Source organism: Miniopterus schreibersii, assembly GCF_964146895.1.
Source record: "Miniopterus schreibersii genome assembly, chromosome: 11".
Classification (NCBI taxonomy): domain Eukaryota; kingdom Metazoa; phylum Chordata; class Mammalia; order Chiroptera; family Miniopteridae; genus Miniopterus; species Miniopterus schreibersii.
Window position 1 is genome coordinate 15,722,881 of NC_138111.1, and position 27,437 is coordinate 15,750,317.

Genomic DNA, 27,437 nt, shown 5'->3' on the forward strand with positions numbered 1-27,437 from the left:
ACTCCCTCCCCTCATGACACAGTCGGCGTCCTTTCATGCTCTCAGAAAACTTCCTTCACCCAGCGCTGTTATCTACTGTGACCATGTAAAGTGAGGGGCAAGGAAATGGGAGCATTAGTGACCTTTAGCTATCTGTACTTGGTAGAGTCAGGAGGCATCAAGGAGGTTAAACCTCTTTATTTTTGAAGCGTCTGGGCTTTGGGGAAAAGGGAATTATAGTTCCTCCAGTGCTTAGAACAGCTAATGCCTAGAGAGGAAGGCCTAGCAGATCCTTGGGAAGGTTTATAACATTAACAACCAGAATGATCAATGCAAGGAGGACCATTGTGATGGTGGGGGAGGGCTGGCTGTGTCACATGTCAGGAAACTACAGCCTAGAGGGAGGCACACAAGGACCCTCAGCTGCTACCAAGTCAACATGGCAGCTTGAACTCACTCTGAAACCTACTGCTTAATTCCAAACTTTTTCTGCAAATGAAGCATCAAATGTTAAGAACACTCAAAAGGAAGGAGTGAAGACGTCTGGAGATCAGCAAAAGGGCAGAGCTGTCATTTTCCAAAGAAAAGGAAAATGAAAAGAGATGAAAGTTATGGGGAATCAGCCAGCAGCAGGAGCTATGTCACTGCTCCTCGGTGCATTGTGCTCACGGACTGGAGGGCCAAGCTGGCAGCCCAGTCCCACTGCAATTCCCACCATGGCATTTCATGCTAAGTTGATTTTTCATTAGTTCAGTATCACCCACTCTCACCCCAGTGTCCATCACCACATTCTTAGGGTCTGAGAGCAAACTGAGTTTGTTAAAGAGAAATTAGCCTGTTGCACAGAGGGCCACAGAATCATATCCCCAAGGCAGGCAGGTGCGAATCAGGATCACTCAGTAGGTCATAGAGGCCACACTTCCTCCAAGAGTTAACTCTGCCTGTGTCTCAGAAATACAGTGAGGAGGCTGTGTTCTTGGCATCCATCTGGACAGGAGAAATGGGTCCTGTATTAGCTTCCAGTTAGTGCTGGAACAAATCACCACAAACATAGTGTCTTAAAAGAGTGCAAGTTTATTGTACTATAGCTTCAGAGGTCAGAAGTCTGACATGGGGCTCCCGGGACCAAACCCAAACAAGTCTCATGCCTGTAAATGTATTCAGATCATCTTCTATGTCCTTTCTTAGAGTTTTAAAATTCTCTCTTTGGTAATTTTGTGTATTCTTGTTTTTCAATTCCTATATACTTTTGTTATGGAAGAAATTAGGGGGCAGAATATCTCCTACACTAGCCAGTTTGGGGTGACTCTTGTGATGTCTTGAGAAAATGAATGTTCTAAGATTCCCATAGGAGAATGATTGGTTTTTATTGGCGTGGAGTCACATGCCTTGGGTTGTAAAGTCCCACGCCCCTTAACGCAGTCCTGCAAAGGTGCAGCAGGCAGCTCAGCAAAGCCAAAAGCAAGGCCAGTGTCCAGAGCTTCCCTGCCATGTTGCAGCCCTTCCCAGTCCTGCATCAGGTTAATTAAAGTTCATTAGTCCATTGTGTGTCCCCTGCAACAGGAGTCCCAAGCCTGCCAAGAGCCAAGAGAGCGAACTTCTTAGGTTCGGAAGTTTCAACATTCAGGTTTCGCATCCTTGCAGTGGCCACACCTATTCTGGCTAACTAACTGTTCCCAGGAGTGATGGACAGACAGGAAAGCACCTTTCCAGGTCACTCAGACTTTACTGGGCGTGTGTCTATTGTCCAGTCCCTTCCGCCAGCAATCAGAGGGGAACAGACTTGGAGAGTGTTAAATTAGCAAAGCAGTGTAAATGGCATGCTTTCTTTATCTAGCCTTCCCCTTTACTCCTTTCCTGTTAATAACCAGATCATTAGGATATCACCTTCACCACTTTGTTTTACTGTGTAAAATTTTTATATTTAGAATTAGCCAGCTGGACCTAGTTTAGATGATCCCCCCCTTTTTTTTTGCCAACATCCAAAGCATCATAGTTGGGAGACAGGTGAACATATGTCTCTTCTCTTCCTTGAGCCTGATGAGGGTGTTGACCTTGGACACGTCACTGCCATAGAGCTTCTTCACAGCCTGTTTGATCCGGGGCTTGTGGTCAAGCGTGTTGCTCCTGGGGGCGCTCTTCCGAGGATATTGATGCTGCCTTCATAGTGGAGCCGCAGTGTCTTTGGCCATAGAAGGTAGATGACAGGCACATCTTCCCTGTTTTGTGGCTGTGGCCTGTCAGCACTGCTTTCTTTGCCTACAAAGCTTTTGCTTTGGCCTTGGCTTGGGCTGTGGGAGGGGCAGGGGCTTCCTTCTTCTCTTTGGGCTCGTCTTTGTGAAAGGCTGTCTGTTTGGCTTTTTTAACCATCAGTTATTATCATGAGTTTTTGCTGGTATAGGGAAATGCTATTGATTTCTGTAAGTTGATGTTCCTAGCAACTGTGATGAAATTTTTCGTAGTTATAATGAAATTATTTCCAATACTTTGTGGCTTCTGTTGGTTTTATAGGGTATAGTCCTATTATCGCCAATAATGTCAATGTGTGTCTTCCAATATTTATACTTTTCTTTCTCTTTTTTTCCTTTTCTTGTAACTTTAGCCAGAACTTCCTAGGTAACTTAAACTTTGAAGCCCTCTTTTCTATACCAGAAGTTGGTATTTAGCTATGGCTCACAGGCCAAATACCACACACTGCCTGTTTTTGTATTGCCCACCAGCCAAGACATTTACAATCAATGCGATATTAGGAACACTATTTACAAGCCCAATGAAGCAGATTTCCAAAAATTTTATTTCTAAACAGAATCCAATCCTCTCAATAATAGTTATGTATTTTCAAAAAAAAATTATACTTAATATTTAATTGTGAATTTCATCAAAAAATGTGGAAGTGTGTTTTCCCCATTATTATATTTTCACCTACATAGTATCTTTGATTTTACCTCTTGGCCTGCAAGACCTAAAATTTCCTTTCTGGCCCTTGAGAGAAAAGGTATGCTGACCCATCTCTGTACTATGGCCTTTCCCCTGACTGCTATTTGCTATAGTTATTTGTGCTGCATTGTCCCCAAATACACAGCTCTGTCAAATTGAACCAATCGGATACCCTTCAATAAAATTGGCATTAAATTATCTAATCATGGGATCAGGGAGATAATTTTCAGTTTTCCTCTTACTGACGTAATGACTTGAAGCTGAATGAAGGAAATGCAGATAAATGTCAAATAAACTTCCAGAGTAAATGTCACACCAGGACACCCTGAGGTTATTTGGGGTTCCAAGTGCAAACATGAAGACTCCAGATCTCCCTTCCCAGCTTTGGGGACTTTGCCATCTAAGTCCCTGGTGCCATAATCAATTTTAATTGACACTGTCTGCTGCTGGAGGCAGGCCCATCAAGGTACCAGGGATTGTCCTTAAAGGTAGCTTTTCTGAAACATTGCTGTGCTGCCTCCAAAACAGTTATGATGGCTCTGTTTGGCTACCAGAATACTAGATGATTGCTGGCTGACCCCTTGTAAGGAAAGACAGAGGACTGGCGAGCCCACCTGCTGAGGAGAGCCTGGCCTGGAGAGAAGCCCTGGGCAGCAGCACTGACCGCCACGACCCCACTGTCATGATTCCCACAGCCACCTTCAGTGACCCAGTTTTCTGTTAGTCCTGAATTATTTTGCACTCAACTTTCCTAGGACACCCAGGAGCACTCCCATCTCTGGACCCTTTCTATGAAATACTCGATCCCCAGATATCTGCGTGATCTATCCCCTCACAACATTATGGTCCCTGTGCGTCACCTGACACTGAGGTCTCCTCTGAACCCCAAGGATTAAGTAGTGCTCTTTCCCCACCTTCCTGGTCTGGCCTCTTATACTGATATGTAAACAGCCTGCACCCACTTGCTGGAAGGTAAGTGCGATTAAATCAAAGAGCTGATTTTGGCCACTGAAATAGCCAAAGCCTGAAACGGTGTCTATCTCCACACACAGGCACTCCGTGTGTGGGCTTCATCAGTGGGCTTCCCTGACCTGCACAGGACAGTCTTGTGACCTGCTTTGGCCAGTGACATGGGAGTGGAAGGTCTCCATGTCACATGCACCAAGGTTTTTAATAGCCCCCCAGGTGCCTGGCCGGCTTGGCTCAGTCGTTGAGCATCAACCAATGATTCAGGAGATTGGGGTTCAGTTCCTAGTCAGGTTGCAGGCCTGATCCGCAGTGGGGGGAGCACAGAAGGCGACTGATCAATGACTCTCTCATCATCAATGTTTCTTTCTCTCTACCTCTCCCTTCCTCTCTCTGAAATCAATAAAAATATATAAAATATATATTTAAAAGCTCAATAGGTTATTCAAAAGTGCAACCAAAGTTGAGAAACATAAATGTAAGGGTGGAGTGTGTTGGTGTATCCACTTATGTCTAAAGTAGAATCAAAGAGCTGGAGTCGCAGAGAGGGGGTGCCAGAGCTTCCACAAACAAGGCTCTGCAGGTGGGGGGCTGAGGGCTGATGAGCCCAGCTTGGCCTGGACACTCAGAGGAGCCCCGAGCTCAGGTGCCTGCAGTGGGGCAGGCACCTGGAAGTGGGCATTTCCAGGAGACTGAAGCACTGCTGGGAGGACATCCTTGGGAGGCCTGGCACCTCATGGTGGCCAAATGCCCACCTCACAACCACCTTCTCCTGGGTGCTGCAAGAAAGAGCCAGGTGTCCTGAGGCTAGATTGAGTTGGGCCCTAGGGGACTATGGGACACTTTGGAAGTCCTCTTTCAGAAAGTCTGGGGCTCACCCTGGCTTCCCCAGATTGTCTGCAGGCCCGAGAAGTCAGGTCTGCGCGGAGCATGACGGAAAAGGAAGCCCAAGGAGGCGGTGGGGAAAGGGGAAGTTTGAGGCTACAGCTGCCTCCCTAAGGGGATGCTTTCAGAGCCTGGGTTTCTCCTGGACAGCCGCTGGACTGGCAGAGCATAGTATTAGGGCCTGCAGGGGCCCTGTGCTGACAGAACTTGCAGCCAGTGGGCGATTTGTTAGAGGCAGTGCCCCAAATATGTTTCAGAACCACGCCTCTTTGCTTTCAGAACTCAGGGTCCATCTAGGCATGTTCAGAGTCTGGACCTCACAACCAGGGCGTGGTGGTCAACCAGAGTTCAGCAGGATGTGAGCGGACTCTTTTGGAGTCTTAGCTCACACCCATCAGGCTCCAGGGCCTTTAGGAACTTAGAAAGCAGCTTCGCCTGCCATAGGCCAGGGCCTCACCCAGCCTCCTCTCTGAGGCCTGTGTGTCAGCGCAGGGCCAGGAACTCATGAGTTCTGTCTTCCAGAGACAGGCATTTCCCTGATTAACATCAGAAATGAAGAATCATGTTCATAAAATCAGAGGTTCCATGTGCAAATGCTAACTGCAAAGTTATTTCCGATTGTTAATAACAACTTGTTTGAGGTAAAATTGACAATCAGCTGCACATATTTAAAGCATAAAATTTGAGCCCTGGCTGGGTGCTCAGTTGGTTGGAGCATCGTCGCATATACCTAAAGGTAGTGAGTTTGTTTCCCCGCTGGGGCACATAACTAGGTTGCTGGTTCTGTCTTTGTTTGGGGAGTGTATGGACAGCAACAGCAATGTTACCCCGAGCATCTGCACCCCCCAAATCAATAAAAATATGTCCTTGAATGAGGATTAAAAAGGAAATTAAAGTATGAAATATGACAAGATTTTACATGGAGACACCCATGAAACCATCACGAAGTCAGGAGGGAGAGTTTACCCACCCTCCCCTGGAGTTTCCTTTGGGCCTTTGTGACCCCTCCCTCCCACTGAGCCACCCAAAGGCCCAGGCAACCACTGATCCACTGTCTGTGTCTAGAGTTTGCATTTTCAGGAGGTTTATATCAATGCAGCCATCAGTAGGCACTTTGTTTACTGTTGTGGTTCTGCCTATTTTCATCAGCATAATTGCTCTGAGATGCATTCCTGTTGTGTTTATCAACAGTCTGTTTCTTTTCATTGTTGCATCACGTTCCCTTTTATGGACACACCACCAATTATTACCCATTTCTGTTGATGGACATCTTGCTTGGTCCTAGTTCTTGACTATTAAATAAATAAAGTTCCTATGAACATTCATGTACAAGTTTCTTATGGACACATGTTTACATTTCTCTTGGGTGGTACCTGGAGTGGAAGGACTGGCTCAAATAGTGGGGCTATGTTTAATTTTTTTTTTTTAACATATTTTTATTGATTTCAGAAAGAGGAAAGAAAGGAGAGAGAGAGAGAGATCGAAACATCAATGATGAGAGAGTCATTGATCGGCTGCCTAGCCCACAACCCAGGCATGTGCCCCGACATGGAATGGAACCCCAATCTCCTGGATCCCAGGCCGATGCTCAACCACTGAGCCACGCCCGGCCAGGCAATTTTTTTAAAAAAGATGACAAACATTTCTAGAGTGACAGTACCATTTTACATTCCCATCCACAGTGTAGGAGAGTTCCAGTTTCCCCATTTCCTCATCAAAGCTTGGGAGTTTAAGTAGGAAAATTTATAATGTGTTACATACAAAGCTCAAAACTTCCCACAGTTTCCTAAAATCCAAGTACAACGAATTAAGTGCTCAAATGGAAAACAGTAAACTGTAATGTTTGGACATAAAAAGCTTCAAACTTTGCTTTCTCATCACTAAAAAAGGACATGGTTGCTTTGTGGCAAATAAGCCTGTGATGCTTTCCTCAGATCGTCAGAGACACGTATCACTTTTGTGGATGGTTCTGAAGTTCTACCGCTTCTATTTGGAATGGAGCTAGAGTTTTCTACACAGATTGTCTAATAGGTGCACTGCATTTTTAAAATGTAAACATAAGTTTTTCCCAAACAACTGCCAAAAACCTTATGGTGAGAGATACAAATATTCCAAGAATATTTGGGTATAAATAACTAAAAGACTAGGAAAACATCCTGTGGCATATGCCTTCATTTCTGAGTTGTTTCCTGGGGCACACAGTGGGAGTTCCCAGAAGCAGACAGTTGCAATGTGGTGCTCAGATGCGGGGTCAGAGAGTTAGCAGGGGTGGAGGGATGGCACAGGGATGCTGGGGGAGCAGTTGCTGCCTCTCCCCTCAGCATCCTAGACTAGTTCATCTTGCAAACCTGGTTGCTCACAGGCGGACATTTATTCTTGGAGAGAATCCTCTTGACAAAATGAAATGCACAGCCTTTGCCCCATGTGTCAAGCTCAGTTCCTCCGTCTCAGGGGCAGAACAGCCTACAGCCCACCGGTGGTGCCTAAACTTAGATTGACCTCAAAATACCAATGACTGGATATTGGTTGAGCATTAACTAGGAATGATCACACAAGGATCACAGGGGGATGACTTTGGAAAGTAGGCCACAGACAGAATGCCACAATTCCTTGTTCAATGCCTAGTGTCCAGCTCCTATCATGACATTGGCCTCTATCTGTTTTGGTGGGTACAGAAGGAGACCATTAGCAAAAGGCAGAAGTGAAGCCATAGCTTTGAACAAGCCCCATCTGGGGGCACAGGAGCCTAAATCACAACACCCCTCTCACTAGGAATCCCCATCCCACATGCTCTCCACATTTCCACACCTGCCTAATGCTCAAGACCCTTCTCAAGACTCACCTTCCCAGGAATCATTCTTTGATCCCACAGCCTAATTTTGTCAAACATTAGTGTGAGGGTTCTGCACACACCATCCCATTGAAGCCCTACAGCAATCTCCTCAGGTAGGATTATCCCCATTATGAGGACAGTAAGCTCAGAGCGTTACTCGTGGCTTCAAAATGACAAATCAAGGGATGAAGCCCAGGTCTATAGGAATCCAAAGGCTGTATTCTTGAGCACTTTCTACATAACGTTACTTTCCCAGTATCACCCCCTTTTCTGACCCACAAGGGTCTGGACTTGGTCCCGCTCTGTTGGGTTACTTCACAGACTAGCAGAATGAAGTTTTTCTTGAGAATATGAAGCATTTCCCTACCTTCATGGAAAGCTGCTTGAAGAAAGGGGTGACATCTACTGCTTCTCTATTTCTTTTAGGGGGGGTCTGTGATACAGAGTGAGGTATATGTAGTGATTAAACATCTGTTCATTCACTGTGGTTGAATTCAGACCAAATGAAAAGGAATTAAAATGTGCTCAACATCAGACACCATTCTTTCAAGACATTATTTAATCCAGCCCTATTCTAGTCTCCTCTATCTGAATGCTCTGTGAGAGGTCCTGTCATCTTTGGTAGAGACAGTTTCTTTTTTCTTAGGCAAGTTAACATGGAGGACTCACCTGTTTCCACACACAGTGTGAGTGATGGAACATGGATGGGCCATGTATTCTGTTTTCTAGTTCTTTCCATTCCTGCCACACCTAATCGGCTTTTGGCTCTCACAGTTAATTCTGGTTCCCAAAGGAAGTCTTGAATGGCATCCAGTTTTTTGAGTTTGTGTTTTGAGAAATTTCGGGTCACTGAAATGTCAGGTCACTAAGTAGATCTAAACGATGAGACTGACAGGTGCACTCTTGGCCTCACATCAATGAATACAGATCATTCGTGAGCGGGAGGGGAAAAGGTGGACAAAAACTGGACCCAGAATGAATATAAAGACAGAGAAGCTGGGAGTGGAGCCACCATCAGGAGAAGACTCACTCCAAGTGCCTGTGGCTGAGTCAGTACCGACGTTCCCAATATGAAGCTGTTGCTGCTGTGTCTGGGGCTGACTCTGGTCTGTGCCCATCCTGGAGGGAACAATGCTGTTGTGACAAGGAACTTCGATATGTCAAAGGTAGAGTTGGGGGAGCATAGTGACTCTTGGCTTTGGGGGTAGCTTGGAGGATTCTGAAGCAAGGTGGCCCTACTGGCGGGGAAGGGGTTTCTGACATGTTAAGCAAAAGAGGTGGTTTCTGACCTTGGATAAGAGCGGTCATACCATGTAGAAAGATGGCAGCACTTGGGGACCTCCGTTCTCATGGGAGGAATGTGGAAAGAGCCTTACATGTGCAGCCAACTGACCTGAGTTCTAATTCTATCTTCACATCACCGTTAGGAGTCCTGGCTCATGGGCCAGAGTTGAAGGAGACAAGTGTGGTGTCACCTCTTTTCTTTTCTTACCCAGTCATTTTACTGACTTATTGCAGATTTCAGGGGAGTGGTATTCCATTTACGTGGCCTCAGACAAGAAGGAAATGATAGAAGAAAATAGTGTCAGGACGGGTTTTGTGGAATCCATCCAAGACTGGGGCAACTCTTCTCTGACATTTAAATATCTTATAAAGTAAGTGTGGCTTTTTTTTACTTGGGAAAGGGAAAACAAAAGGCTGAGTGTGGTCTTGGAACACTTAACACACACACACACATGAGTGTGCACATGCACCGATACACACACATTGTGGGCCTGTATCCCAAATCAGAATCACTCATCTGGCACTGATGTGGGACTGAGGAAGTTGCTGATTTTCTAGATTCAGAGATAGGAATTGGTGACAGGAATAAATTTAACTGGGAGCAGAGGTCAGTGGCAGAGAGTTTCAGAATCACAAGCCGTGGGGCAATACAGCATAGGTTAAGAGCAGGGATGGGAGGTCAACAGCCTAGCCCTCTCTCACTAGTTGCACGGCCTAGAAATGTTCTCCTTCCACCCAGCTTCCCCTGGGGGGAAAGCGGATGATACTCACTCTCTCTCCTGGTGCTTCTTCCTGAGGACCGAGTGAGGCCATGTTTATAGGGCCCTTATCTGAGAGCTGGCGCAGCTGAGCCCTCAGCTAATTCTACAGGGAAGTGGCTGCAGTCAGAGGATAGTGGGAAGTGGCGGTAGAGTAATAGTGACATCAGTGGGTGACTCATTCATAAGTAGCAAATGAAGTGAAATCGGGTCAATAAAAGCTGCTTCAAATGTGTACCAAAAATGTTCAACACTTAAGTAGAATCAGGTACGCATGTCACAGGAGGAGTGTGAGGCAGTCAACCCATCAGTATCTCCTGAGCATCAGCTCATTCTGTTTTGCAGGGTCAATGGAGAGTGTCGTGAAGTGTCTGCGCTTTGTGACCAAGTAGCAAATACAGGCGTATTTAATGTTCACAGTAAGTAAATAAAAATATCTCTGTAAATGTTACTTCCAACTGCAAGAAATTGACTAACACACCATATTCTTAGGATCTTGATCAATTCCTGATCAATGTTTATTTAGGTAATAACAATGGGGCCATCTAACAGCTAATATCCTCCATTTGGGAGACCCCTATGTGTAAAAGCCATTACATGGCACAAACACCATCAGAATAAGATGGTGACTTGGTCATATGTACCACCTGCAACAAAGGAAAATGGGCAACAACAAACAAACAAACAAAAAACATAAATTGTCAGGACACCCGCTCATCCTCTGCCTCTGCCCACTTTCTGATGATTTCCGGTGCCCATTGCACAGCACATTGCTCGGATGGAGTGCTGGGTGTATAATGCCAGGGGCCTTATGGACGGGACAGAGACACAGAGTTGGCAGAGGTGGCCGAGGGAGGTAGGTGAGCTTCAGGGAGGATGACACAGGGGAAGTTGCTGCTGTGGCTGAATTTTTCTAACACTAGTGGCCAATGATGAGCAGTGGAATTTCTTCCAGAAGTCAACTCTTCCCTTAGAAGTTGCCATATGAAGCCCGCAACAGACAGATGAAAGGCCTTAGCTATCACTCTGTATCTTCCAGGATATGCCCCTGAGTTTGCTCTGTGACAGAAAATCGGTACAGTTTTACTTGCTTCCCATGGACTAAAGAAGTTCTGAACTGTGTTCTGTTTCCTCCACAGATAATGGATTCAATAGAGTTCGCTTTATTGAAGTGGTCTACAATAAATACCTTATTTTTCAGCTCTATAATTTCAAAAATGCCCAGGTGATGGTACTCATAGGTAGAGTATATTTATTCTCACACTCATCTTGCGGTGGGGAGACAGGGGAAGAAAGGAAACCTGAGAACAATGTAGTTCCCCCAATCTTGTCCAGGGATATCATTCCTCTCTGAAGAGAGGCGCTCACTTGGGTAATCCCTCAGGCTCAGTGATGAGAAGATGGTGAAATTTCTCATCATGCCAGAGGACAGCCTAAGATGTCAAATTCTGGACAGGTTATAGGCCATCCCCACCCTCTGCCCAAGCACCAATCCCTGCCATCTTTTCCCGTCCATCCGCCTCCCAACCCCCCGCCCCCGATCCCCAGAGAGCCTCAGTGACTAAGAACCACACACAGCAGTCACTGTCACTTTCCCCACAGCCCGAAAACCAGATGTGAGTCAAAACCTCAAGGAAAGGTTTGCAAAACTTTGTCAGCAAAATGGAATGGATGAGGAAAACATGGTGGACCTGACAAAATTAGGTAAGTTTAGCTATCTCCGGTATTCTCTTCCTAAATCCCCATGTTACTAGAGGAAGAAATCTAAGAGAGGGAAACACCTCCAATCAGTCCCCTCTGTCCTAAGCAGGAAAATCCTCTGGTTGCTCGCTGGGAAATATGTGGGTTGGTGTTTGACTGTGTTCTGTTCTGCCTCCGCAGATCGCTGTCTCCAGGCCCGACAGAGCCATATGGCCTAGTTCTCCAGGTTGGTGATGGCTCCTGGAGAGGGTGTTGCCAAGGGGGGTTATGGCCAAAGATTACAATAAAAATATTTTGGTAGGAAGCTTGAGGGAGTAACATGATATTTGGAGTTGGGGGTCCTGTGTTCAGGACCCACTCCTTCCATGAGCTTTAGAGCCATTGGCCTAAGCAATGACAAGGAGGCCAATGATGTGGACATTACAGAGTTGCTGTGTGGATACCCTGCTGGTGAAAAGGCCTCAGTAACTGATAATGTCTTAAGCATCACCAAGACTTAAAATTAGAAATAGGAAAAGAGTACTGGGGTGTGAGTATGAAACTGAAATACATTTCAGTGTCTTGTCCATCTTCCAAGGCCAAAATGTGTGTTCTTACCCTTCAATTTTTGGTAATAATGTCTTCCTTTGACCTCTGCACATCCTTAACTTCTGATCTGGAAAGAGAGCTGTCTGACCTTCCAGTTGTCTCCCATCTGGAAAACAGGCTCTGAATTCCCTCATCTGTGTCCTACCTCAGCTTCATTGTGGGGCTACATTCAGAAAAGATGTGGGAAAGACTCAGCAGCTGTGGCTTGCATAAAGTCAGCATTAATAAAAGGTAGCTACAGTTTTAGCCATTCTTCCTCAATTTATCAAAGATTCCTCAAAACATTTAATACTGAGAATGGCAGAAAGCAGCCTAGGGTCCTCACTGATTCCTTCTCTTTATCATAGACTCAGTGAGGAAGGTTAAGCAATAGGAAAAACATACCAGCAATTGATTCAATGCCCTCCTTCCACCTATTCTGGGAAGTAACAGGTTACAGTGCAGGTTGATATCTATTTCTTCACCATTGTTCTCTGTAATAAAAATTCTGGCCCGGCTGGGGGTGGCTCAGTGGTTGTGCACTGACCTATGATCCGGGAGATCGCTGTTCGATTCCAGGTTGGGGCTCATGCCAGGGTTGTGATCTGGATCACCAGTGGGGGACGTGCTGGAGGCAGCTGATCAATAACTCTCTTATCCTTGATATTTCTATCTCTTTACCTCCCTCTACTTTCTTTTCTCTGAAATCAATAAAGATATGTATTTTTTAAAAATTCTCTTTTCTCTTCAATTCAATCTAGGAAAAGCTTAATGAGTTTCTGTTCTCTCTCATCTGCTTATTTAGTGCTGAGTGAATGCTTCCTCACCTGGGCTCCAGGATCTTCATTCCATGGACCACGTGTCATCCTGTGACCAGTTCTGTAACCTGATTTCCATCACTATCATCCATGAAGGCATTATCTCTGAATCTTCAATCTTCTATAGTTGTCTAGACAGACTCATCCATTCCCCAAAAATAAAATCAAAGATTTCCTCCAAATTCCTGATTCTCTTCAGCATACCCAGAACTCTACCATGAATAAGACCTCCTGAACCTGCTCAATAAATGATTAGTCTTGCAATCGCGTGGTCGTCTTGTGTATGTGAGAAACCTGGGGCTGATAGCAAGTGAATGACCCCATTCTTTGGCCCTGTGCCCATAAGCGTGCTCTAGCTTCTCCAACACTCCCCTGAGATTCAAGAGTCTCCCTTCCCTGCAGTCATTCTCTGTCCCTGTGATGCTGCTTGCCCTTTTATTAGCCTGTTTATTAGTGACCTGATAAAGCAAACTATGAGACTTGACCCACAGTTTGACCCATCCCTGAATTCTCTTTCTCAAGGTAGTACTGAGAGACAGATGCTGCTGATACAAACTCCCCGTGCTTCAGGACATGCCTCCACATCCCAGCTTCCCTACATCATCCACTCTCTCCCCTCATGACACAGTCGGCGTCCTTTCATGCTCTCAGAAAACCTCCTTCAGTCAGGGCTGTTATCTACTGTGACCATGTAAAGTGAGGGGCCAGGAAATGTGAGCAATAATGACCTTTAGCTATCTGTACTTGGTAGAGTCAGGAGGCATCAAGAAGGCTAAACCTCTTTCTTTGGACCTTCTGGGATTTGAGGAAAGGGAATTAAAATTCTTCCTCCACTTATAATCCTATCCTCACATCAGATGATAAAGACCAGGTCAAAGTTGTACATGTTGCTGGAACAGAGAGACATGGGGTGGGGGTTGTCATGTACAAAGAATGTCCTGTCATTATGAACATAAGCCTAACAACAGAAGGCTCTGTGGGGTGTGATGCCCCCATATCTTACTGTGTGTCCTTGTCAGAAGTATAAGTTAGGTTCAGGCTTATTTCTTCTGAAATACGCACTTTGCCTAGTTTGCTGACACATGGCAAAAGGCTATGAAGAGAGTCAACCAGTCGTGCTGGGTCCTGTCATTTTTCAATGTTGTCATTTAAAGAACAAAATAGTTAATGTCTAGAGAGAATGGCCTAGCAGATCCTTGGGAAGGTTTAGAACATTAACAACCAGAACGATCAATGCAAGGAGGACCATTGTGATGGTGGGGGAGGGCTGGCTGTGTCACATGTCAGGAAACTACAGCCTAGAGGGAGGCACACAAGGACCCTCAGCTGATCCCAGGTCAACATGGGAGCTTGAACTCACTCTGAAACCTACTGCTTAATTCCAAACTTTTTCTGCAAATGAAGCATGGAATGTTAAGTTCCCTCAAAAGCAAGGAGTGAAGACGTCTGGAGATCAGAAACAGGGCAGAGCGGTCATTTTCCAAAGAAAAGGAACATGAAAAGAGATGAAAGTTATGGGGAATCAGCCAGCAGCAGGAGCTATGCTACTGCTCCTCGGTGCATTGTGCTCACGGACTGGAGGGCCAAGCTGGCAGCCCAGTCCCACTGCAATTCCCACCATGGCATTTCATGCTAAGTTGATTTTTCATTAGTTCAGTATCACCCACTCTCACCCCAGTGTCCATCACCACATTCTTAGGGTCTGAGAGCAAACTGAGTTTGTTAAAGAGAAATTAGCCTGTTGCACAGAGGGCCACAGAATCATATCCCCAAGGCAGGCAGGTGCGAATCAGGATCACTCAGTAGGTCATAGAGGCCACACTTCCTCCAAGAGTTAACTCTGCCTGTGTCTCAGAAATACAGTGAGGAGGCTGTGTTCTTGGCATCCATCTGGACAGGAGAAATGGGTCCTGTATTAGCTTCCAGTTAGTGCTGGAACAAATCACCACAAACATAGTGTTTCAAAAGAGTGCAAGTTTATTGTACTATAGCTTCAGAGGTCAGAAGTCTGACATTGGCTCTAGAGTGACTGTACCATTTTATATTTCCATCTAAGCTTTGAGAGTTTCACTTTCCCCAATTCCTCAGCAAAGCTTGGAAGTTTAAGTTGGAAAAAATGTAGTGTGTTATATAGAAAGCCCCAAACTTCCCACAGTTTTCTAAAATCCAAGTACAACAAATTAAGTGCCCAAATGGAAAATAGTAAACTGTAATGTTTGGACATACAAAGCTTCAAACATTGACTCCTCATCACCAAAAAGTGAGATGGTTTCTTGTGGTCAATAAGCCTGTGATGCTTTCCTCAGATCGTCAGAGACACGTATCACTTTTGTGGATGGTTCTGAAGTTCTACCGCTTCTATTTGGAATGGAGCTAGAGTTTTCTACACAGATTGTCTAATAGGTGCATTGCATTTTTAAAATGTAAACATAAGTTTTTCCCAAACAACTGCCAAAAACCTTATGGTGAGAGATATCAATATTCCAAGAATATTTGGGTATAAATAACTAAAAGACTAGGAAAGCATTCTGTGGCATATGCCTTCATTTCTGAGTTGTTTCCTGGGGCACACAGTGGGAGTTCCCAGAAGCAGACAGTTGCAATGTGGTGCTCAGATGCGGGGTCAGAGAGTTAGCAGGGGTGGAGGGATGGCACAGGGATGCTGGGGGAGCAGTTGCTGCCTCTCCCCTCAGCATCCTAGACTAGTTCATCTTGCAAACCTGGTTGCTCACAGGCGGACATTTATTCTTGGAGAGAATCCTCTTGACAAAATGAAATGCACAGCCTTTGCCCCATGTGTCAAGCTCAGTTCCTCCGTCTCAGGGGCAGAACAGCCTACAGCTCACCGGTGGTGCCTAAACTTAGATTGACCTCAAAATACCAATGACTGGATATTGGTTGAGCATTAACTAGGAATGATCACACAAGGATCACAGGGGGATGACTTTGGAAAGTAGGCCACAGACAGAATGCCACAATTCATTGTTCAATGCCTAGTGTCCAGCTCCTATCATGACATTGGCCTCTATCTGTTTTGGTGGGTACAGAAGGAGACCATTAGCAAAAGGCAGAAGTGAAGCCATAGCTTTGAACAAGCCCCATCTGGGGGCACAGGAGCCTAAATCACAACACCCCTCTCACTAGGAATCCCCATCCCACATGCTCTCCACATTTCCACACCTGCCTAATGCTCAAGACCCTTCTCAAGACTCACCTTCCCAGGAATCATTCTTTGATCCCACAGCCTAATTTTGTCAAACATTAGTGTGAGGGTTCTGCACACACCATCCCATTGAATCCCTACAGCAATCTACTCAGGTAGGATTATCCCTATTATGAGGACAGTAAGTTCAGAGAGGTTAAATTTGTTCTCGTGGCTTTAAAATGACAAATTAAGGGATGAAGCCCAGGTCGACAGGAATCCAAAGCCTGTGTTCTTGAGCACTTTCTACATGACATTATTTTCCCAGCATCACCCCCTTTTCCGACCCACAAGGGTCTGGACTTGGTCCCACTCTGTTGGGTTACTTCACAGACTTGGAGAATGAAGTTTTTATTGAGAAAACAAAGTATTTCCCCATCTCCACTGAAAGTTGCTTGAAGAAAGGGGTGACAACTACTGCTTCTCTATTTCTCTTAGGGGGGTCTGTGGTATTTAGGGAGATATATGCAGTGATTAAACATCTGTTCATTCATTGTGGTTGAATTCAGACCAAAGGAAAAAGATTTAAAATGTGCTCAACATCAGACACCATTCTTTCAAGACATTATTCAATCCAGCCCTATTCTAGTCTCCTCTATCTGAATGCTCTGTGAGAGGTCCTGTCATCTTTGGTAGAGACAGTTCCTTTGTTTCTTAGGCAAGTTAACATGGACTGACTGTTACATCACCACTAGGAGTCCTGTTTCCACAGGCAGTGTGATTGGTGGAACATGGATTGTCCACACATTCTATTTGCAAGTTCCGCCCAATCCTGTCACACATACTTGGCTTTCTGATCTCACAATTAACTCTGGTTCCCAACGGCAGCCTTGTATGACATCCACTAGTTTTTACTTGAGTGTGTGTTTTGAGTAATTTCAGATCACTCAGTATTTCTAAAAGGGATGAGATTGACAGGAACAATCTTGGTCCTACATCAGTGAATACAGACTGTGAGCGGGAGGCGAAAAGGTAGACAAAAACTGGACACAGAATAAACAAAGACAGAGAAGCTGGGAGTGAGGCCACCATCAGGGGAAGACTCACTCTAAGTGCCTGTAGCTGAGTCAGTATCGTCTTTCCCAGTATGAAGCTGCTGCTGCTGCTGTGTCTGGGGCTGACTCTGGTCTGTGCTGATCATAGAGGAAACAGTGATGTTGTGACAAAGAACTTCAATATGTCAAAGGTAGAGTCGGGCATTTATTCTAAGGTAGAAAATAAGGATTTCTGACTTTGGGGGTGGTTTGGAGGATTCTGAACAAGGTGGGCCTACTGGAGGTCAAGAGGTTTTGGGAATGTTAAACAAAGGAGGTGGTTTCTGACCTTGGACTAAGATCAGCTGTAGCATGTAGAAAGGTGGCAACACTTGGGGACCTCCATTCTCATTGGAGGAATGTGGAAGAGTCTTACATGTGGAGTCAATAGAGCTGAGATCTAATTCCATCTTCACATCTCCAGTAAGAGTCCTGGCCCATGGGCCATAGTTCAAGCAGACAAGCGTGTGTGTGGTATCTCCTCTCTCTTCTTTTCTTACCAACTCATTTTACTGATTTATTGCAGATTTCAGGGGAGTGGTATTCCATTCTCTTGGTCTCAGATGTGAAGGAAAAGATAGAAGAAAATGGTAGCATGAGACTTTTTGTGAATTCCATCCAAGTCTTGGAAAACTGCTCTTTGTCACTTATATTCCATAAAAAGTAAGTATAAATTTTCTTACTTGGGAATAAAATCCCAGAAACCTAACTATGGTTTTGGAGCTCTACACACACACATACACACACACAATACAAGCACACACAAACAAATAGGCATGTGGGCTAGCGTCCAAATTCAGTGTCACTTCTCAGGCACTGATCTACGAAATGATGAACCTGAATCATTTCTAGATACAGGGATAAGAATTGGTGACAGGAATAAATTTAACTGGGAGCAGAGGTCAGTGGCAGAGAGTTTCAGAATCACAAGTCGTGGGGCAATACAGCATAGGTTAAGAGCAGGGATGGGAGGTCAACAGCCTAGCCCTCTCTCACTAGTTGCGTGGCCTAGAAATGTTCTCCTTCCACCCCAGCTTCCCCTGAGGGGAAAGCGGATGACACTCACTCTCTCTCCTGGTGCTTCTTCCTGAGGACCGAGTGAGGCCATGTTTATAGGGCCCTTATCTGAGAGCTGGCACAGCTGAGCCCTCAGCTAATTCTACAGGGAAGTGGCTGCAGTCAGAGGAATAGTGGGAAGTGGCGGTAGAGTAATAGTGACATCAGTGGGTGACTCATTCATAAGTAGCAAATGAAGTGAAATCGGGTCAATAAAAGCTGTTTCAAATGTGTACCAAAAATGTTCAACAGTTAAGTAGAATCAGGTACACATGTTATAGGTGGAGTATAAGGGAGTGAGGCCCATCAATATCTCTTGAGCATCAGCACATTCTGTTTTACAGGGTCGATGGAGAGTGCACTAAAGTTTCTTTCATTTGTGACAAAATAGAAGATGTCGGTGCATGTAGTATTGACTGTAAGTATAAATAAATAATAAAATATTTGTAAATTCTATTCCCAAGTTCAATAAGTTTACTAAATTTCAATATCCTTAGGATCTTGATCAGTTCCATAGCAATGCTTATTTAGGTGTTATAAATGAGGTCATCTAATAGCCAGTATACTCCATTTGGGAGAACATTGCGTGTAAAAACCAACACATGGCACATAATATGATCAGAATAAGATAATGACTTGGTTATATGACCCACCCGCAACAAAGGAAAATAGACACACAAAAAAGTAAATTTTTGGATAGATTCTGATTCCCTGTACACTCTGATGACATTTGGTGGCCACTACCACAGCACATTGTTTGTCTAGAATGTTGGGTATATAACACCAGTGGGGTTTATAGACAGGACAGAGACACAGAGTTGGCAGAGGTGGCTGAGGGAGGTAGGTGAGCCTCACGGAGGATAATGAGAGGTTAGTTACAGCTGTGCCTGAATTTTCTGCCACTAGCAATCAATGTACCACTGCTTGTCAATTCTACCCTTAGAAGTCACTAGATCAAGCCTAGGTTGATACAATGGAAGACATTAGGTACAACTCTTCATCTCTCCAGGACATGTACTTGAATTTGCTCTGTGAAAGATTATAGGTGAAGAGTTTCACTTGCTTCCCATGAACTAAAGAAGTTCTGAGCCGTATTCTTTTTCTTCCACAGATGATGGATGCAATAAATTTCAAATAACTGAAACAGACTATGATCAATATCTTATTGTTTATATCTTGAATCGCAAGAATGACAAGGAAATGGAAGTGATGGCGCTCTGTGGTAGAGTATTTCATGTGGACACTCACCTTGGAGTGGGCTGGACACAAAATGATTCCTCTAGTCTTACCCTGGGATATCATTCCTCCTTTGAAGAGAGGCACTCACTTGGGTACTCGCTCACTCTCGGTGATGGGTAGATGATAAAATTTATCATCATGCCAGAGGATAGCCTAAGATGTCAAATTCAGGACAGGTTATAGTCCATCCCTAACTTCTGCCCAAGTACCAATCTCTGCCTTCCATTTCCCATCCATCTGCAACCTCAACCCTGCTCCCAAGAGACTCAAAGAGCAAGACACAGTGTTACAGCAGTTATGGTCATTCTTCCCACAGCCCGAAAACCAGATGTGCGTCCAAGATTCAGGGGAAGGTTTAGAGAACTTTGCCAAGAAAAAGATATTCCTGAGACCAACATACTGGACCTGACAAAAGTTGGTAAGCTTAGCTATCTCTGGTTTTCTCTTCATAAATTCCTATGTTACTGAATGGAGAAATCTGAGAGAAGGTAACATCTCCAGTCAGTCCCCTCTGTCCTAACACGGAAAATCCTTTGGATGCTCGCTGGGAAATAAATGGGTTGGTGTTTGACTGTGCTCTGTTCTGCCTCTGCAGATCGTTGTCTCCAGGCCCGAGGGAGCCAATGTGGCGAAGGCTCCCAGGTTGGTGATGGTTCCTGGAGAGGGGGTGGCCCAGGGATCACTGCCTTCCAACACAATTAGGGGTTTATGGCCAAAGATCCAAAAAAATAATTTAGTAAGGGACCTTGAGGGATGAGCTTGATATTTGGAGTTGTGTGTCCTGGGTTCAGGACCCACTCCTTCCATGAGCTTTAGAGCCATTGGCTTAAGCAATGAAAAGGAGGCCAATGATGGGGACCTTACAGAGTTGCTGTGTGGATACCCTGCTGGTGAAAAGGCCTCAATAACTGATAATGTCTTACACATCACTAAGACATAAAATGGGAAATAGGAAAAGAGTACTAGGGTGTGAGTATGAAACTGAAATACATTTCAGTGTCTTGTCCATCTTCCAAGGCCAAAATGTGTGGTCTCACCCTCCAGTGTTTGGTAATAATGTCTTCCTTTGGTCTCTACACATTCTTAACTTCTGATCTGGAAAGAGAGCTGTCTGATCTTCCAGTTGTCTCCCATCTGGAAAACAGGCTCTGAATTCCCTCATCTGTGTCCTATCTCAGCTTTATTGTGGGGCTTTATTCAGGAAATATATGGGACAGTCTTGGCAACTATGGCTTACATAAGGTCAGCATTAAAAGGTAGCTGTGGTTTTAGCTGTTTTTCCTTAATTTATCAAAGATTCCTAAAAACATTTAATACTGAGCATGGCATAAACCAGCCTAGGGTCCTCAGTGATTCCTCACTCTTTATCATAGACTCAGTGAGGAAGGTTAAGAAATAGAAAAAACACATCAGCCATTGACTCAATGCCCTCCTTCCCCCTATTCTGGCAAGTAACAGGTTACAGTGCAGGTTGATATCTATTTCTTCAGCATTGTTCTTTGTAATAAAAATTCTCTTTATCTTCAATTCAATGCAGGAAATGATTAATGAGTTTCTGTTCTCTCTCATCTGCTCATTTAGTGCTGAGTGAATGCTTCCTCACCTGGGCTCCAGGAACTTCATTCCATGGATCCCGTGTCAACCTGTGACCAGTTCTGTTACCTGATTTATATCACTATTGTCCATGAAGGCATTATCTCTGAATCTTCAAGATCTTCTATAATTGTCTAGACAGACTCATCTACTCCCCAAGAATCAAATGTTTCCTCCAAATTCCCAATACTCTTCAGCATACCCAGAACTCTACCATGAATAAGACCTCCTGAACCTGGTCAATAAATGATTAGTCTTGCAATCATGTGATCATCTTGTGTATGTGAGGAACCTGGGGATGACAGCAAGTGACCGAATTCCTTTGTCCTGTGCCCATAATGGTTCTCTAGCTTCTCCAATACTCACCTGAAATTAAGGGTTTTCCCTCCCCTGCAGTCATTCCCTGTCCCTGTGATGCTGCTTGCCCTTTTATTAGCCTATTATTAGTGACCTGATAAAGCAAACTATGGGACTTACCCCACAATTTTCTCCATCCCTCAATACTCTTTTTCAAGGAGTACTGAGAGACAGATGCTGCTAAGGCTGATACAAGCTCGCCATGCTTCAGGACATGCCTCCATATCCCAGCTTCCCTACATCATCCACTCTATGACATAGTCGGTGTCCTTTCATGTTCTTGGAAAATGTTCAACCAGCACTGTTATCTACTGTGACCATGTAACACGAGGTGCCAGGAAATGGGAGCAATAGTGACCTTTAGCTACCTGTACTTGGTATCGTCAGGAGGCATCAAGGGGGATAAACCTCTTTTTTGGGAGTTTCTGGGCTTTGGGGAAAGGGAATTAAAGTTCTTCCTGCACTTAGAATAGCTAATTCCTAGAGAGCATGGCCTAGCAGATCCTTGGGAAGGTTTAGAACATTAACAACCAGAACGATCAATGTAAGGAGGACCACTTTCATGATGTAAGATGGCCTGCTGTGTCACATGTCAGGAAACTACAGCCTAGAGGGAGGCACACAAGGACCCTCAGCTGATCCCAGGTCAACATGGGAGCTTGAACTCACTCTGAAACCTACTGGTTAATTCCAAACTTTTTCTGCAAATGAAGCATGAAATGTTAAGTTCCCTCAAAAGCAAGGAGTGAAGACGTCTGGAGATCAGAAACAGAGCAGAGAGGTCATTTTCCAAAGAAATGAAAATGAAAAGAGGTGAAAGTTATGGGGAATCAGCCAGCAGCAGGAGCTATGTCACTGCTCCTCGGTGCATTGTGCTCAAGGACTGGAGGGCCAAGTTGGCAGCCAGTCCCACTGCAATTCCCACCATGGCATTTAACGCTGTTGATTTTTCATTAGTTCAGTATCACCCACTCTCACCCCAGTGTCCATCACCACATTCTTAGGGTCTGAGAGCAAACTGAGCTTGTTAAAGAGAAATTAGCCTGTTGCACAGAGGGCCACAGAATCATATCCCCAAGGCAGGCAGGTGCGAATCAGGATCACTCAGTAGGTCATAGAGGCCACACTTCCTCCAAGAGTTAACTCTGCCTGTGTCTCAGAAATACAGTGAGGAGGCTGTGTTCTTGGCATCCATCTGGACAGGAGAAATGGGTCCTGTATTAGCTTCCAGTTAGTGCTGGAACAAATCACCACAAACATAGTGTTTCAAAAGAGTGCAAGTTTATTGTACTATAGCTTCAGAGGTCAGAAGTCTGACATGTGGCTCTAGAGTGACTGTACCATTTTATATATCCATCCAAGTGGGTGAGAGTTCCAGTTTCCCCATTTTTTCACCAAAGCTTGGCAGTTTAAGTTGGAAAAATTATAATGTGGTTGTAGAGCTGGTGCTGCCCACGGCGTTTGACGCGGAGTTGGGTGGGGTAGCGAGTGGAGGGGGGGTAGTGGAAGGAGGAGGCGGCGGGAATCCCTGTAAATGGAGCAGAAGCAGGACCCGAAGCCTAAATTCCAAGAGTGTGAGGGAGTGCTGTGGTTCCATGGGCCTCCTCTTTATGAAGCAAAGCGTGTAAAGGTTGCCATAAAGGTCAAACAAGTGAAATACTTTATACATTACAGTGGTTGGAATAAAAATTAGGGTGAATGGGTTCCAGAAAGCAGAGTGCTCAAATACGTGGACACCAATCTGCAGAAACGGAGAATTTCAAAAGGCCAATCAGGAGCAGTATGTAGAGGGCAAGATGAGAGGGGCTGTCCCAGGAAAGAAGACATCTGGTCTGCAGCCGAAAAATGTTGAAGTAAAAACGAAAAAGAACACACAGAAAACAGCTGGAAATGGAGATGGTGGCAGCACCAGTGAGACACCTCAGCCTCCTCGCAAGAAAAGAGCTCGAGTAGACATTCTTGAACAGAGTTGAAGTCAAAGTAAAGATTCCTGAAGAACTAAAACCATGGCTAGTTGATGACTGGGACTTAATTACCCACCAGAAACAGCTCTTTTATCTTCCTGCCAAGAAGAATGTGGATTCCCTCCTGGAGGATTATGCAAATTACACGAAATCTCGAGGAAACAGGGATACTAAGGAGTATGCTGGTGATGAAGTTGTGGCGGGATGAAGGAGCACTTCAGTGTAACGCTGGGCACTCAGCTGCTCTACAAATGTGAGAGACTGTGGCGCCAAAATACTCGCAGGCCACCCTGACGCGCCCATGTCCCATGTGTACGGAGCGCCACATCTACTGAGATTATTCGTACGAATTGGAGCGATGCTGGCCTATACACCTCTGGATGAGAAAAGCCTTGCTTTGTTACTGAATTACCTTCATGATTTCCTAAAATACCTGGCAAAGAATTCTGCAACTTTGTTTAGTGCCAGCGACTATGAAGTGGCCCCTGAGTCCCACCGGAAGGCTGTGTGAGGCGCTCACTTACACTTACGTTTGGATCTCTGTGACACATTCCTGTTCTTGGCCCTTCCCTTGTACAAATGATATACTTTGAAAATGTTAGTGTATAACAGAATGGATGTTTGTTTCTGTTTGATTTTAAACAGACAAAATAAAGGGTTACAGCTCCTTTTTCTTTCCCTTTTTTTTTCATTTGAAAGTTGCTACCACTGTATTGATGGACAACGGAGGGACATGCTGTACAGCGTTCTATTGCCTAGTTGACAAAGCTGCTTTTGAATGCTGGTGGTTCTACTCCTTTCACACTATGCACGTTTATTATATATGTTAATGCTGTATTACAAAATGCTCTGATTCCTAGTGCGAAAGGTTCAATTCAGTGTATATAACTGCTCAGACTCATCCATTTGTACTACTTTTTTTTTATTGGTGCTTACAGTAAAGAGCTTATCCTCTGCAAGTCATCCTTAGACATTTTATCTTTGCTCAGATTGTTGAAGAGTAGTGACTTGTTTATGGGTTTTGTATTTTTGTCTAATGCACGTTTTAACATGATAGACACAATGCATTGTGTAGCTACAGTTTTCTGGAAAAGCCAACCTTTTAGGAATTCTTTTTCAGATCTTCAACAAATTTTTTCTTTAAATTTCAAAAAATATATATTATAGTGTGTTATGTAGAAAGCCCAAAACTTCCCACAGTTTCCTAAAATCCAAGTACAACACCTTAAGTGCCCAAGTGGAAAACAGTAAACTGTAATGTTTGGACATAAAAATCTTCAAACATTTCCTCCTCATCACCAAAATGGGACATGGTTGCTTTGTCTTCAATAAGCCTGTCATGCTTTCCTTAGAACTTTAGAGACATGCATAACGTTCGTGGGTGGTTCTGAAGTTGCACCACTTGTATTTGGAATGCAGCTCGAGTTTTCTACACAGACTGTTAAAAAGGTGCATTACATTTTTAAAATGTAAACGTAAGTTTTTCCAAAACAACTGCTAAAAACTTTTGTTGAGAGATACAAATATTCCACCAATTTTGGGTATACAACTAAAAGGCTGGAGACAATACGGGGGCAGCATAGGTAACGCAGTACCCGCTGCCTCCCACAGCCACATCAAAATTACCACTAAAATAAAGAACAACCATCTCTCAGAACCTCCTGAAATCTAGCTGAACAGAAGGCCTACAACAATTGAAAAAGTACATCCAGACGGGTAGGAGGGGCAGATATGTTGGGCAGAATCTGGGCTGAATTGCAGAGAAGCGGCGGCAGTCCCACATCCAGGTACTGTGGTTTAAAATTGGGAGGGATATCTCAGTGATGGAGGTTTCTCAGGAGAACAAGAGGTCCAAGCCCCACATCAGACCCCCCAGCCCAGGGTTCCAGTGCCAGGAACAGAAGTCCTCACAACTCTGGGCTGTGAAAATCAGTGGAGATTGTGGCTGAAGGAGGCAGAGGCATGCAGGAGGCAGCCAATTAATGACAACTCTCTCATCATTGATGTTTCTATCTCTTCCTCTCCCTTCTTCTCTCTGAAATCAAAAAAGATATATTTTTAAAACTAACTAACTAACTAACTAACTATCTAACTAACTAACTCCTTTAAAGGGCCCGTACACAAACTTACTCGGACTCACTCCCTCTGAGCTCCAGCACTGGGCAGCAGCTTGAAAGGAACCTGGGACATTTGGGGAGGAACTAACTTGTCTGCAGGGTGAGAGCTGGAGTGACAGCTTTTCCCAGAAAGAAGAGCTAGCACAGGCCATTGCTCCTTTGACCATCTGTGTCCCTACTGAGTAGGCAGACAGGCACCTTCTCTGAATCTCTATCACCTGTCTCACACCTTTTGCCTACCCTGGTGATTCCTGGAGACCCTGCCCCTCCCTACCTGCAAGCTCATCCAAAGCCATTTCCAGTGGCTTTTCTATGCAAATGGTGTCTCTAGCTTCATGCTTAGAATTTCCCTAAAATCTCTCAAACAAGCAGGAGCTGGCTACAGTGTGCCTCATACCACTCAATAAGCGGCCCCAGGCCTGGCACTGGTGGCAGCCTGCATTGGTTCATAGCTTGGCCTCTAGTGGGCACCTCCAAGCCCAGCATAAGTATCAGCCATTTACTGTTTGCTGTGTAGCTCATGCTGGGGGGCCCTGGGCAAGGCACACGCAGAGGCTGACTTTGCACCTCCCGGGAGGCCCAAGACAGGGCACCTGGTGGTCACCTTCAACCACCCAGGACTACAACCCTACCACACCTAAGAGTGACACACTCAAGGGGTGGACTCAGTGAACACCAAAGTTCCACTGAAGTAATTCCTGCTCCATAGGGGTGTCTCCAGCACAGCAGCTGGCATTATGGTGCCAGAAGGAGAAGAAAGAGAGCAAGAAATTGAAAACCTATTTGAAAAAATAATTACAGAAAACTTCCCCTACCTGGGGAAAGAAAGAGACTTACAAGTCCAGGAAGCTCAGAGAGTCCCAAACAAGAGGAACCCAAAGAGGCCCACAGAAAGACACATCATAATTAAAATGCCAAATGTTCAAGACAAAGAGAGAATCTTAAAAGCAGCAAGAGAAAAGCAATTTGTTACCTACAAGGGAGCACCCATACGACTGTCAGCTGATTTCTCAACAGAAACCTTGCAGGCCAAAAGGGAGTGACAAGAAATATTCAAAGTGATGAAAAGCAAGAACCTACAACAAAGATTGTTCTACTCAGCAAAGCTATCATTTAGAACTGAAGGTCAGATAAACAGCTTCACAGATAAGAAAAAGCTAAAGGAATTCATCACCACCAGACCAGCACTACAGGAAAAGTTGAAGGGTCTTCAAGACGAAGCAAATGAACAAAATAATCTGACCAACAAAAGAGACCCAGAGACACTGAAGCATGCAACAGACAGTCGTATCTCAGAGGGAAGGGTGGGGGGAGTGACAAGATATTAACCAAAGAAGTTATATGCATATATGCATAACCCATGGACACAGAAAATAATGGGGTGAAGGCCTGGGAAGGGGGTGGGAGTGAGATGGAGGGGATCAATGGGAGAAAAATGAGAAACCTGTAATACTTTCAACAATAAAGATAAATTTAGAAATAAATAAGTAATAAATAAAACAAACAAACAAAAAACCTAAAAGACTGGAAAGACATCTGTGGCATATTCCTACATTTCTGGTTTTCTCCTAGGGCACAGAGTGGGAGTGCCCAGAAGAAGGCAGTTGCAATGTGGCGGTCAGATGTGGGTGCAGAGTTAGCAGGGGTGGAGGGATGGCATAGGGATGGTGGGGCAGCAACAGTAGCTGCCTCTCCCCTCAGCATCCTAGCCTAGTTCATCTTGGAAACCCAGTTGTTCACAGGCGGGCCATCTATCCTTGGAGAGAATCCCCTTGACAAAATGAAGTGCACAGCCTTTGCCCCATCTGTCAAGCTCAGTTTCTCTACCTCAGTGGCAGAACAGCTTATAGCCCACCAATGGTGCCTAAAGTTAGATTAACCTCAAAATACCAGTGACTTGATATCAGTTGAGCATGAAGTAGGAATGATTACACAGGGACCACACTGGGTTGACTTTGGAAAGCAGGCCACAGATACAACGCCACAATTCCTCGGTTCATGCTTTTTGCCCAGCTCCTTCCATGACACTGACCTCTTTCTGTTTTGGGGGGTACAGAAATGGATATTTTAGCACAAGCTTTTAACAAGCCACATGGGGGGGCACAGGTGCCTAAATCACACCATCCCTCTCACTAGGAACCTCATCC

The 27,437-nt window shown here is 44.8% G+C and overlaps 1 protein-coding gene and 1 pseudogene across 2 annotated transcripts; both read left to right on the top strand.

Annotated features, from left to right (window-relative positions):
- The first annotated feature begins 8,589 nt into the window (after positions 1–8,589).
- On the top strand, positions 8,590–12,990 carry LOC308563702 (salivary lipocalin-like). Its single transcript, XM_081151019.1, has 7 exons — positions 8,590–8,766; positions 9,119–9,255; positions 9,988–10,061; positions 10,782–10,883; positions 11,245–11,346; positions 11,524–11,569; positions 12,716–12,990. The coding sequence occupies exons 1-6, from the start codon at positions 8,671–8,673 to the stop codon at positions 11,559–11,561; spliced, it is 549 nt and encodes a 182-aa protein (XP_081007145.1). The 5' UTR covers positions 8,590–8,670; the 3' UTR covers positions 11,562–11,569; positions 12,716–12,990.
- A 9,908-nt stretch (positions 12,991–22,898) lies between these two features.
- On the top strand, positions 22,899–23,684 carry LOC308563850 (mortality factor 4-like protein 1 pseudogene; annotated as a pseudogene). Its single transcript has one exon. The product of its transcript is annotated as a mortality factor 4-like protein 1 pseudogene (transcript).
- The last annotated feature ends 3,753 nt before the right edge of the window (positions 23,685–27,437 follow it).

Bases quoted from the DNA above. Each gene is read 5' to 3' on its own strand.
- LOC308563702 (XM_081151019.1), top strand. From the start codon at position 8,671: ATGAAGCTGTTGCTGCTGTGTCTGGGGCTGACTCTGGTCTGTGCCCAT. The intron at 10,062-10,781 runs GTAAGTAAATAA...TTTCCTCCACAG, and splicing joins AGGCGTATTTAATGTTCACA to ATAATGGATTCAATAGAGTT. The intron at 10,884-11,244 runs GTAGAGTATATT...CTTTCCCCACAG, and splicing joins CCAGGTGATGGTACTCATAG to CCCGAAAACCAGATGTGAGT.